Source organism: Abramis brama (assembly GCF_963993115.1).
Source record: "Abramis brama genome assembly, chromosome: 12".
NCBI classification, from domain to species: domain Eukaryota; kingdom Metazoa; phylum Chordata; class Actinopteri; order Cypriniformes; family Leuciscidae; genus Abramis; species Abramis brama.
In genome coordinates this window covers 13366462-13379410 of record NC_139974.1, presented here as the reverse complement: position 1 = coordinate 13379410, position 12949 = coordinate 13366462, and the positions used below count along the sequence as shown (strand labels likewise).

The window sequence follows — 12949 nt, the reverse complement described above, 5'->3', positions numbered from 1 at the left end:
TAGTATTTGTTGTGTCCAAAACCTGCCTACCTATGCTTTTTTTGTATGGCTTCACAGGAGGGACGATTCTGACAGTGTCAGGCTATGGATTCAGTAATGATACCGCAGTAACCATTGGCACTCAGCCATGTGACATTATAGACGTGGAACTTTTCCAGCTGAGATGCAAAGTTCCTGCTGTAAGTAAAGAGCTTGGTTTCCCATGAAGATTAAAAAAAAAGTCTTTAAATTTTAAATCCTAAATGGGTTATAAACCTTTTTAAATAAAAGTTTAATAGAATATAAAAGTTATAATTATGAATATTGTTTTATTAGTATTATTAACAGAACTCCTAAGGACAAATTCACTAAAAAGTTGTACCACTTTACATGGAATGTCATTTAAAAAAATGTGCATCCCCATGCCCCACAACTTGGCACTCAGAGCTGACTTGAAAGATGTGAAATTGTCACATGTAAATTGCGTTTGATATATGGAATTTGCATCTTTCCTTTGGTAAATCCGATACTGAAACAAGACAGCGCATCCAAATAAATATCATAGTGGGCACAATGCAATGTACTTGCGTTCAAAAAAATAAACCTTATGCTGTACAATACTGAATCCATGGAATTTTTATTCATGAATCTTGTGTATGACATCAATTAGGGGTCAGAAGGTGAACGGACAGTAACACTGACCACGGCAGAGATGACAGCAATATCAAATGGCTCTTTCACGTACAGCAGCACTCTGACGGCCTTAATCACATCTGTGAGCCCACAAACTACAACAGTATTCGGTAAGATATTCATATTTATAAATTTGGTAGACTCTTTTACCCAATTCAGGGCAGATATATTTACTAGTCCATTTATTCCCTGGGAATTTAACCTATGAACTTAAAACATTAAAGAAGCTGGGCCCTTTTCATTAGACATTACATTTGACACAGACTGTGACACTGACAAGTACCCTGAATTGCTTTAAATGTTCAAATATGTTTTTCAATACCTATTCATCTTGTCAAAATTGGTGCCCTATAGTTGGCCTCATTCTATGTTTGCAAACAGTAAACAACTGATTGTGTTCTGATCTGAGATTAGAGCTGTTATCCGATACTCCACGTGTTCCCTTGCCTTTATTCACAATAATGTCGAGTAGTAAATAAGAAGAGCCAAGCTTTCAGTTCATTTCATACAAAGATTTAATCCCTTCAACATACAACTTGTAATAGTGCATCATCTATTTGTCTCTTAAAGTCACCAGTCAAATCTAGTCTGATTAGGCATTGGGCATGCCATAGTGATAAGTGTACGTCTAAAATGAACTTTTGCTACACCTCCTCATACAAGTTTACTGGCCATTAAGCTGCTATGAAAATGTAAATGGTAACACTTTATTTTACAGTGTCCTTATCACTATAGTAACTACATGTAACATACAGACCCTTTCCAAAAAATTAGAATATCATGGAAAAGTTTATTTATTTCCATAATTCCATTCAAAATGTTAAACTTCCATATATTATAGATTCAGGGCCCACAATTTAAACGATTTCAAGTATTTAGTTGTTTATTTGTACATAATTTGGGCTTCCAGCTCATAAAACCCACGAAAACAGGATTTCAAAAAATTAGAATATTACATGAAATCACACAGTAATTACACAGTGATACCATGGTCATTGAACCAGGTTTTGGTTCTTTTGGCAGTGTGGGCAGGTGCAAATCCTGCTGGAAAATGAAGGAAGCATGAAGTGCTCTGAAAATGTCCTGGTAGACGGCTGCGTTGACTCTGGATTTAATAAAGCACAGTGGACCAAAGTCCTCTTTTCTGATGAGAGCAAATTTTGCATCTCATTTGGAAACCAAGGTCCCAGAGTCTGGAGGAAGAATGGAGAGGCACACAATCCAAGATGCTTGAAGTCCAGTGTGAAGTTTCCACAGTCTGTGTTGGTTTGGGGAGCCATGTCATCGGCTGGTGTTGGTCCACTGTGCTGTCCACTCAACGCAGCCGTCTACCAGGACATTTTCAGAGCACTTCATGCTTCCTTCAGCAGACAAGCTTTATGGAGATGCTGACTTCATTTTCCAGCAGGATTTGCACCTGCCCACACTGCCAAAAGAACCAAAACCTGGTTCAATGACCATGGTATCACTGTGTAAATACTGTGTGATTTCATGTAATATTCTAATTTTTTGAAATCCTGTTTTCGTGGGTTTTATGAGCTGGAAGCCCAAATTATGTACAAATAAACAACTAAATACTTGAAATCGTTTAAGCTGTGGGCCCTGAATCTATAATCTATGGAAGTTTAACGTTTTGAATGGAATTATGGAAATAAATAAACTTTTCCATGATATTCAAATTTTTTGGAAAGGGTCTGTATGTAACAACTATAAATTATGCATAATTTTTTTTTACAGGGTTATATATATATATTAATGAATTAAATCAATGAAAATTATTTATTCTAATAGTTTCATAAAATGTCATATACATTTAGAGCAGGGATGGGCAACTTCGGTCCTGGAGGGCCACTGTCCTACAGAGTTTAGCTTCAACCCTAATCAAACACACCTGAACAAGCTAATCAAGGTCCTCAGGATTACTAGAAAATTACAGGCAGGTGATTTTTTCAGGGTTGGAGCTAAACTATGTAGGACAGTGGCCCTCCAGGACCGAAGTTGCCCATCCCTGATTTAGAGCATACAGGTTCACATATAAGCTTATATGAAACATTTATGATAAATACATAATTTGTATTTATTAAAGTTCTTTTTTTTTACAGTTTCATATATGCACACACACACACACACACACACACACACACACACACACACACACACACACACACACACACACACACACACACACACACACACACACGGCCATTCCAACCTATAATTAATGAATTCCACTGCTTCCATATTCAAATAAACACTGGTTAGCTTATGTTCTTAGAGAGACATGATAATAGATGAAAGTCAATGGGGATACAAACAAACAAACAAACAAACAGGTAGAATCACATTCAAGTGTCTCTTTCCATCCCATTGTTCTGATCTGCTTTTTCATCTTGGTTACAGCAGTAAACCCCCAATAGGCCTCCAGACAAACTTCAGCTAAAAGGGGGTTTTTTTTCAGCTCTTTTGTGCATGCCAGATAATTCCACTGGCTTTAGCTAATGTCACGCAATCAGAAAAGCCGGTTTATCTGCAGTCTAGGACAATCAACAATGTGATGTTTCTTAAAAGGACCTGTCAACAACACTGCAATCTGCTCTAAACACTCAAATAATCACACTAACAACAGTTTTGTATCTGACTTCCTCATTGTTCTCACCCCTCACAATCTTACAAGAACAGCAAATAATTTTACCCTGTTTTCATTGATCTTTTTTGATAAAGGGCACAGGATTCTCACCATCTTGGGCACAAATTTTGAGGCGCAGGCTAATGGCAGCTCTGTTCTGATTGGTGAAGCTGAGTGTGAATTGCTGCAGTGGACCAATGAAAACATCACCTGCCTGTTACCCACACTTCCCCCAGCTCTGTACAATGTCCGTGTGAGAGTCGGAAACCAGGGTTACACCTTAACCAGGTCTCATATCACTTACTATACTCAATATTTATATGTAAATATCATGCTTCAACTGTAGAATGGAATTGTGCATCAACGGGAATTATGCATTTACAATGACATTTAATCCAAAGTGAAGCTTTTTAGAGTGATTAAAAGGTTTTATTTTTTTGTGCAGCACTGGCGTTAATACCACCATAAAGTATGTTCTAGAGGTCACAAGTTTTTCTCCATCTCTGGGGTCTTTGTATGGCGGAACCACCATCACTATCACCGGCTCCGGGTTCAGCCCTGTCACAGCAGACAATAATGTCACTCTAGGTAAGACAAGACTACTATGAACCAAACAAATATATAATTTTTTAAAAAACATTCCCCATGCTTAAAACTACCGTGAAAATACTTTGATTTACTCTTTGATCTTTAACAGTGTATTACTGAAACCAGTCGTTTCCAGGTCATTTAGTACTGTAGTCACAGTTGTGTGTTTCATACAGGGGACACACAATGCCGAGTGACAGCCGTTTCAGATCATCAGCTTGAGTGTGTGACCCAGTCTAGAGATAAAACACTCACTGTGACGAACCAAGGATTCCACCCCGGTAATATCTCTTTACTTTTATCTCTTTTTCTGTCACGCACACATTACCTGAACAATGAAATGAAAGTGAAACAATGTCTCTCAGCACATTGACACAGACTTATCAAATACACTAGAGCTTGCCAGCAAAAAAACAAAAAAAACATGATATTCCATAGCACTGATTGAGCGGGATAATTTCTTTTTTTCTTTTTTTTTCTTGTTAAGCTGTATTTAGCCCCACACAGTATCCACACTGGCAGAATTCAGTGAAATGCTTTGTAGTTTTCCTGAAGAATTCACAAAGCATCATATTAGCAGTTGTGCTGATATGATGTTTCTGTTACCAATTTGACTATTACGGAGAATCCTCCAACAATCAGTGCCAAAAATATGAAAAGTACACAAATTCTGTGTGTGCTTACTCACATTCATGGTTCGTAAAGTCATGAAAAATCTGCAATATCAAGGACACCTTTCTGAAGTTTTATTTTAGGTTTTGACGTCCATAAAAAAACATATTTGCGGTATAAGTACCAAAAACCATCTCAATATATTTTTACAGCTCCTTTCTCAGGAGCTCTGCCAAGAAGAGGTCGATTTTGGCCTGTCTACTTAATATTCATGAGCCTCTCTTCTGATTGGCCTGTTGTTTTCTGAGTGACGCACGGCCAGGCCAACCACAAGTGACTAGGGTCATGTATGCTTGTAGCCTGCTGTGGCTTGGTGATGCTCACAAGTAAGGTAAATAAAACACCTGTAATGATGGTGATCAATTATTTGTTATTAAAGCGTAAACATTCACAAACCACTGTTAATTTAACATAAAAAGCAAGCATAGGCTACTACGAGAATGGTTTGGCATGACAGAAATAGCGTAACATGTGCTCCCTTAATAATTCCTAAAAAGCTGATATCTCAGTTCATCACGATCTCACAAAGCTCCGTTATTATCAATGAAGCTGACTGCACAATAAATCTTTCATAATGTCAACACTTCGTTTGTTATAATCAGAGGATTTGCCAGCATGCAGAATTCAGCACTGAACAAAAACTCATTAAGGAAATTTACAAAAGCTTAAGTAATGGAAATCATGGAGATTTGTACAGTCCAAATAAGTGTTCTAATTATGCAATGTAAAGATTAAAAAGATAAAACGATAAAATTATGCAATTTTTTTTTTTTTTTTTTTTGATAGAAATGACTTTTTTTGGGGTGTAACCTATAAAATAATTTATCTAGTCTGGAAAATGTCCCTATATATTGTCATAAAATGTGTGTGTGTGACTACATGTGCTTGTTTGCCCACTTGCACACAGTTAATAACATCATATGTGTTCAGTGTACGGTCAGGGTTACGCCTGGAGTCCCTCTGCGATAATAGCCTCAGTGGGGGACACAGTGGTTTGGCGTTGGGACGCACCAGCTTTTGTGCCCGGTCTGAGCTACAGGGTCTTCAGTGTGTCCAGTCCCAGCAGCACAGACTATGATGGCATTGCTTTCAGCAGTGGAGACACAGGAACTGCCAAAGGTACAAAAACTACTATCTTACAACCTGTGTGTTAAACCTGCTCATTCTAATTTACATTAAGCAGACAAACAACTACACACACTGTTTGTGAGAACAACATTTGCCTGCACACTATTTTGAAAACCAGTCCTTGCTTAAATTTTTTACATTTTCTAGTCTCATTCTTATAAATAGATCCTATGTAACTAGAGGAATCAAAAAACACAAATCATGAATATTAATATTTAAATAATTTAATGGTTTTCATAAATATGCATTTATGCTATTAATATCTATATTAAAAATAAATACTTTTGAAAAATACATTATTCTACAATATAAGTAGCAAGACAAGTAAAGCCATTTTTTTTATTCATTTAGGATTTGTTATGTTTATTTATTTATCAGTCTAAAGTTTTTTTCCTAAACACAAATTAGTTGCCTGAAGGCACTATCCTATTTTCTGTATAGTTACTTTGGAATAATTTGTATGGTGAAAGTATCTATACTAATACATTTGAATTGAATTGAATGAATAATTTGCAATTCTACACAGGAAACATCAGGAGCCTGGGAGATACTGTTTTGAAAACATAACTTCTAACTTTTTATGCTGTTTCTTACTTTTACTTTTTAATGGCTGCCAGCTTGAAAGTTGACATTTTTACGAAATGTACATTATTTCATTTAGTCACACACAGTACAATATATTGACTCTGAAACTGTGTAAGTGGCTTTTGATTGCCCTGACCTTTGTGACATTAGAGACTGGTCCCTGGGGAAATGTGATTAAATACCCCTGATCCAGACAAGCATTTGGTTTGTGAGAGTGTCAGATTTCATGAAGAGTAAACTCAGGGTGTCTGCTCTCTAATTAACTATAATTACAACATAATTAATTACACAACAGTCATTTTGCATAAATAAATAAATAAAATAAACAATGTTCTGTGCTATTTTGTTAGAAAATTAGTTGAATGCCTTTTGCTGTAGATGTTAAAGTTTGTATTCTGTAAAGGAACAGGGAACAATAAGAGTTGGAGGCGTGATGCCAGTTTGATTAAGGAGGAACAAAATCTGATACTGCTGTTCTTGTTGTGTCTGTTTTATTATTAGGGTTTTTCGCCTATCGTTTCACATCTCCTGGAGTTTACTACTACAGCAGCGGTTACATTGACTCTGGCAACCAGAAGACGCTGCAGGGAGTGGTGACTGTTATGCCTCTGGAGAAAAGCACTGTTGGGCTTCAGGTGTTTGTGACAGGAATACAGGCCTCTATGAATATAGGTACAGTGACAACCTATATTCATAAGTAGTTTAACTCAACATTACATTCAGAATTTCACATTTCAGCATAAGCTGGTTTTGGGTAAGGAATTGGAAGGTAAAATCATCCCAATTAAGTTGGCTTAAGAGAGCCATATCTTTTGCTATATCTTTTCTAACTGATTTGACTTACTGTTTTCCTAAAAAAGACGATCAAAACTCGGAAAAACTCCAATTGACTTAACATTGCGGAATGTTCAGATTTTCAAACTCCCCAACTGCCAAAAATTGAAATCTAAACTCCTTGAAACCCTAGACTAAATCAAACTGCCATTCTATATACTATAAGAGCCATTGAGACTCATTTAAACTAATAAACTCATCTATCTATCTACTTCAAACTATTTTAAACTTCAAACTACATTAAACTTTAAACTAATTTAAACTTCAAACTACTAAATTTACTTCATTTAAACTTATAAACTCTAAACTCATATAAACTCTGAGTGTGTAAGTGAGTGAGTGTGTGAGCGAGTTAGTGTCTATGTATGTGTGTTCTCTCTGTGTGTGTGTGTGCATGTGTGAGTGTATGTGCGTGTGTGTGTGTGTGTGAGTGAGTGTGTGCATGTGTGTGTGTGTGTGTGTGTGTTAGAGAGACAGTTAGTGAGAGTTATGCAAGACCTATATCTCTGTATCAGAACATCGTTTAGAGATGATGGTTGGCTCTTTTGAGTCATGCTAGAAAACAGTACTTACAACATGGTACACATGCTAGCAGTGAATAGCTACATGCTAATAGCGATTAGTTAAGTGCTAAATCATGCCAAGAACAAGCTAAGAACTCAATAAAAACTCCATAGTAACCATCTGTGACAACTACCAACCACCTAGTAACACCATAGCAACCTCCCTGAACGCCCTAGCAACCACCCTGAATGCCCTAGCAACACCATAGCAACCACCCATAATATCCTAGCAACCGCCTAGCAACATCATAGCAACCACCCAGAACACCATAGCAACCACCTAGTAACACCATATCAGCCACCCAGAACACCCTAGCAACCACCCAAAATACCTTAGCAACCGCCCATAACACCATAGCAACCACCCAGAATACAAAAGCAACCACCTAGCAACACCCTAGAAACCACCCAGTACACCATAGCAACCGCCTAGCAACCACCTAGCAACCACCCAAAATACCATAGCAACCACCCCAAACACCCCAGCAACCACCCAAAATACCATAGCAACCGCCCAGAAGACCATAGCAACTGCCTAGAAACATCATAGCAACAACCCAGAACACTATAGCAACCATCTAGCAACCCTCTAGCAACCGCATATCAACACCATAGCAACCACCCAGAATACCCTAGCAACCACCTAGCAACCACCCAGAACACCTTAGCAACTACCTAGAAACCACCAAGAACACCCTAGCAACCACCCAAAATACCATAGCAACCGCCTAGCAACCGCTTAGTAACACCATAGCAACCACCCAGAACACCATATCAACCACCTAGCAACACCCTAACAACCTTCTAGCAACCACCCAGAACACCCTAGCAACCACCCAGAACACCATTGCAACCGCCTAGCAACCACCCAGAACAACCTAGCAACTGCCTAACAACCACCCAAAATACCATAGCAACCGCCTAGCAACCACCCAGAACAACCTAGCAACTGCCTAACAACCACCCAAAATACCATAGCAACCGCCTAGTAACATCATAGCAACCACCCAGAACACCCTAGCAACCGCCTAGCAATCACACAGAATACCCTAGCAACCACCCAGAACACCTTAGCAACCCACTAGAAACACCCTAGCAACTTCTTCAAACTTTCTGGTCCAAACTTTCTCAAGCCAACTTAAAATTTGGTTCGACAAACTTTTTAATCTAGTTGTCATTTGTTTCTCCCCAGTTGCAGGACAAATTAACTCATCTGACACTAAATGTATATCCACGTTGGACTGTTTTCAAGATCAGCTGGAATTGAATGATACCTCAGACGGTCACTACTTCAGTTTTACTTCCTGTGCCAGCCCGACTGTGTACCACATTACGCCTGACCATGGTACCACACATGACATCATCAACATCAATGGATCTGGCTTTAGCAACATTACCTGTGCAAACGAGGTGAGCTTCAGTGGTCAGCTATGGCATTAAAGGTGCTGAAAGTTTTTTTTTGGAATGTCCCAAACACCTGACAGATGTCACTGAAATATAATGCACAAAAAAAAAAAAAAAAAAAGTTTAATTGTCTTGTTTTCTACTTAAAATACCAAAATGAATCATTTAAAATCACAATACATACAAAACAACAAAAAACAGATACATACATATAAATTAATATATATTCATATTACTTCAGATTTACCAGAGTAAAGGTACATAAATTTCTTAAGCCTAGAAATAAAAACATATACAATTCATCTATTTATAACAGTAGGGGAAAAAAAAAACTAAGCAAAATTTACTCTTATCACTCTTAATCACTAATTTTACCCATTTTTTTTATTTATTCACCAACTAATAGAAATCTTGACACTTTTTTTATTTCTCTAATAAATCATATTGATTCAGATATGCTTTAAATTAAATTTAAATATTTTTCTATATCCTTTATTGTATGTATCTTTCTAACTAAAATAATGCTTTAAAAACTTTAATAAAGTTTTGGAGTGTGATCACCCCATATTATCATAAATGAATTCAATGGTTATTTTCAAATAGCTACATTAAATTTACTTTAGAAGCAACAGTGCGTATGATTTTAAGGCTTGTTTTCAGAGAATGTATCTTTAATAAGACTATCTTTTTTCACTACAAGTAAAACACAAGTGGAAAAATCTGCTAGACAAAGAACTTAAATAAAAAGTCTCAGGTTATTACTGTAACCCTGGTTCCCTGAGAACGAGACAGTGCGTCCTGAGACACTGGGGAACGCCTCAGCGTGACTGATGTCTGAAGCACGTTTAATCACGGCAATAGTATTGGCTGGCAGCAGCCTATGATGTCACTACTAGCATGACCAGGAAGTATATAAGGGGCGCCTAGAGAACATGTCATCCACTTCTTCATCTGAAGGTACTGTGCAGGGAGCCCACAAGCATGGCAATGAGACGCAGTGTCTCGTTCCTCAGGGAACCAGGGATACAGTTGTGACCCGAGACATTCCCTTTCGAAAGGTAACTCGCACTGCGTCCTGAGACACTATTGGGGAATGAAATACCCATGCTGCCATGCTGAGGGGAGCGCATGCCAAAAAAAATGGCTGTGACAAAGTACCAGTAATGGCAGTTTCAACTGAAGTGCCAGAGCCACTCCCCCTTTTGCTCACACACTAGGCTGTCAGTGACAGTACTCCCTACGGTCACTGCCCGAGTTGTAAACTCCATGAAAAAGTACCTTTGCAGGGTAAACAGAAGGACTTGCTCAGGCCTGGAACCAAAATCTTCACTCTCTTTTTGGGAAAAGGTTCCTTTAAGGGAATATGGCCCTGCCCAGTCACTATTTGGGGACATACGTCAACCCCCAGAGCCACCAGAGAGGCTAGCTAGCCAACAACCTGTCTGTTTCTTTTAAACAGATTCTCACAAAAAGGAGACACAACAAGCATCCTGGGGAGCACGACTCAGCATACCGACCCTTGCAACAGAGGGGGGTTACAATGCTCATCCCCAAAGGGGTTTCCCAGTATCTACAGCGCGTCAAATCACTGTAGAGGCTGGGTACTCTATATAAGACCCTAGAGAGGGGAGTACCTCCAGCTTTATTAAAAAGAACTGATCTACCAGGGAGGTTGCAGAAAGGTAGAGAGAAGAGGAGAGGGTAGATTTAATGACTCTCAGAAAAAAGGATACTCAGACCGGCGCAGTATTCAAGATTTGAATGCGGTCAAGAGCGCATTCGCCTCTCTGAACTTTCAACCAGTACCTCAACGGAGATGCCGAAAAGTTCAGAGGGCAAAACTGCCGCATTTGAAGGCAGGGCCGGAGCCTTCAGAGTCGATGCTACCCCAACCGTAAGATAGTTTGCAAACGTTTCGTCGATGGGGGGCATTGACACATACCCATGCTCACGCATCCCCTCGACATTCACATTATTTGCATGCTGATATCGATAGATGCGGGCAGAGTACAGATTCTTCCATGCCTTCTCAGTCTCAGAATGGAGATCAGGAAGGGATGGAAGTCTCATGGGAGCTGGGGGGTTAATGGTCGGAAAGAAGCCACTTGTCGAGTCAGCCGCGAGCAGTTCCTTCCCTCACACGCTCCCATGGCAGCTGGAGACTGGCCGAAGCGCGTTCCATTACCCCCAGCAGCTCAGCATATGCAGATGACTCATCTTCCTCACCCTCTGCAGCCATCTCCTGCTCTTCCTGGCTTGTTCTCAGGACGCAGTGCAAATTCCCTTGTGAAAGGAACCACATATTCAAAGTACAGTATTTGAAAACAAATCTTAATATTATGTAGTATTTATTCCAAACTTAATTCATTTTGTTTTAAGGATGTTTAGATATTGTTTCTGGAAAAACAAGTGAAAAACATATTATTTTGAAACAAAAGAAGAACTTTGGAAAATTAGTGAACAGAAGTTCATCAGAGATGGACTCATCTTGAGTTACCCAATGATCCGTTTCTGTTTGCCAAAAAAAAATAAAAATCCATTATATACAGTTTATCACTGAATGAAATATTATGGCAATATTCACTGTAAATTAACTCGCTTTTGGGGGGCATAATGAAAAGTGGAAAAAAAGTGGCCAAAAAAAATCTTTATTTTTTGCCAACCAAAGGTCAAAGTTGGAGATCGTCCATGCAGCGTTATCAACAGCACCTCCACTGAGATTAACTGCCAACTCAGTCCTGACAGCGGAGCACCAGTGGGAATCCCTTTACCCGTAAGTGTCCGAATCAACAACCTTGGCACCGCCATCCTGTACATGCCGAAAGAGTATGACCGCAGATTTGTAGTTCTACCCGTGGTCGATTCTGTCTTTCCCTTGGTGGGCAGCACCACAGGCTATACTCGTCTCTTCATCTCTGGTTCTGGGTTCTCGAATGGTTCAGTTACGGTAGCAAACATTCCATGCAACGTGGTTTTCATGAACTACTCCCAAGTGGTGTGCGATACCTCACCGTCTGCGGCTCGCAGGGGAAACGTCGCAGTTTTCGTCAACTCCATCTCTTCCTCATGCAGTTTTGATTGCATGTTTGAATATTCCGACTCCATCACACCGTACGTCTCCGCGGTGTTCCCTGACTCGGTTAGTGGAAACGCCACCACCACTGAGGTCACTGGCAGTGGATTTGGGAACAACTCTGCTGATCTAATGGTATCTGCGGCCAACATTCTGCTGGAAATCACAGAAGTCACTGATAACAACATCACTGTTTTAGTTGGTGCCCTTCCCGCTGGCACGCACGTCCTACAGGTGGTGGTCATGAGTAAAGGTCGTGCCACTGGAGGAGCCACCCTGACCAGCATAGCACAAGCCAGCGTCAACCCAACATCAGGCAGCATTGCTGGAGGAACTCCACTCTTGATCACAGGAAATGGCTTTGTGGCAGGAAATACAACCGTGAAGCTCGCTAACTCCCCCTGCAGGATTTTAGATGTGACTCCAGACACAGTGAGGTGCATGACACCTCCTCATGCAGAGGGAGAGGTGCAGGTGAACATTAAGGTGTTTGATGTTGTGTATCCACCTCAACGTTTCAACTACTCTAGGGGACAAACTCCAAACATCACCTCCGTCAGTCCTATAACAGGTACGAATGTGCATTCCATAAATTTTTTTTATATAATTAGTGGCATTTACTATGGACTGCTGCAGTGATTACGTGTTTTTGTATACCAACCCAAAAGTTAACATCACCCTTGTTCCCTTTTCCTTTGGCTTTTGAATTATTGCATAAAATAAGCTCAGTGTCCAACAAAAGTTTGGATTCTTACCAGTTTTGTGATAAGACGCCCATGATATTCTTGATCATTTCACATATGA

At 39.5% G+C, this 12949-nt stretch overlaps 1 protein-coding gene across 1 annotated transcript in view; it reads left to right on the top strand.

Moving 5' to 3' along the window:
• The window catches only part of LOC311093136 (fibrocystin-L-like), a gene marked incomplete at its 5' end in the record, with an annotated part of 68731 nt that overhangs the window by 15599 nt on the left and 40183 nt on the right, over positions 1-12949 (top strand). Inside the window, 9 exons of the mRNA XM_084130287.1 lie at positions 58-179; positions 650-782; positions 3394-3586; positions 3744-3886; positions 4063-4167; positions 5489-5677; positions 6773-6943; positions 8867-9078; positions 11741-12716. Coding sequence (XP_083986413.1) covers positions 58-179; positions 650-782; positions 3394-3586; positions 3744-3886; positions 4063-4167; positions 5489-5677; positions 6773-6943; positions 8867-9078; positions 11741-12716 — 2244 coding nt within the window. The remainder of the gene's footprint in view (positions 1-57; positions 180-649; positions 783-3393; positions 3587-3743; positions 3887-4062; positions 4168-5488; positions 5678-6772; positions 6944-8866; positions 9079-11740; positions 12717-12949) is intronic.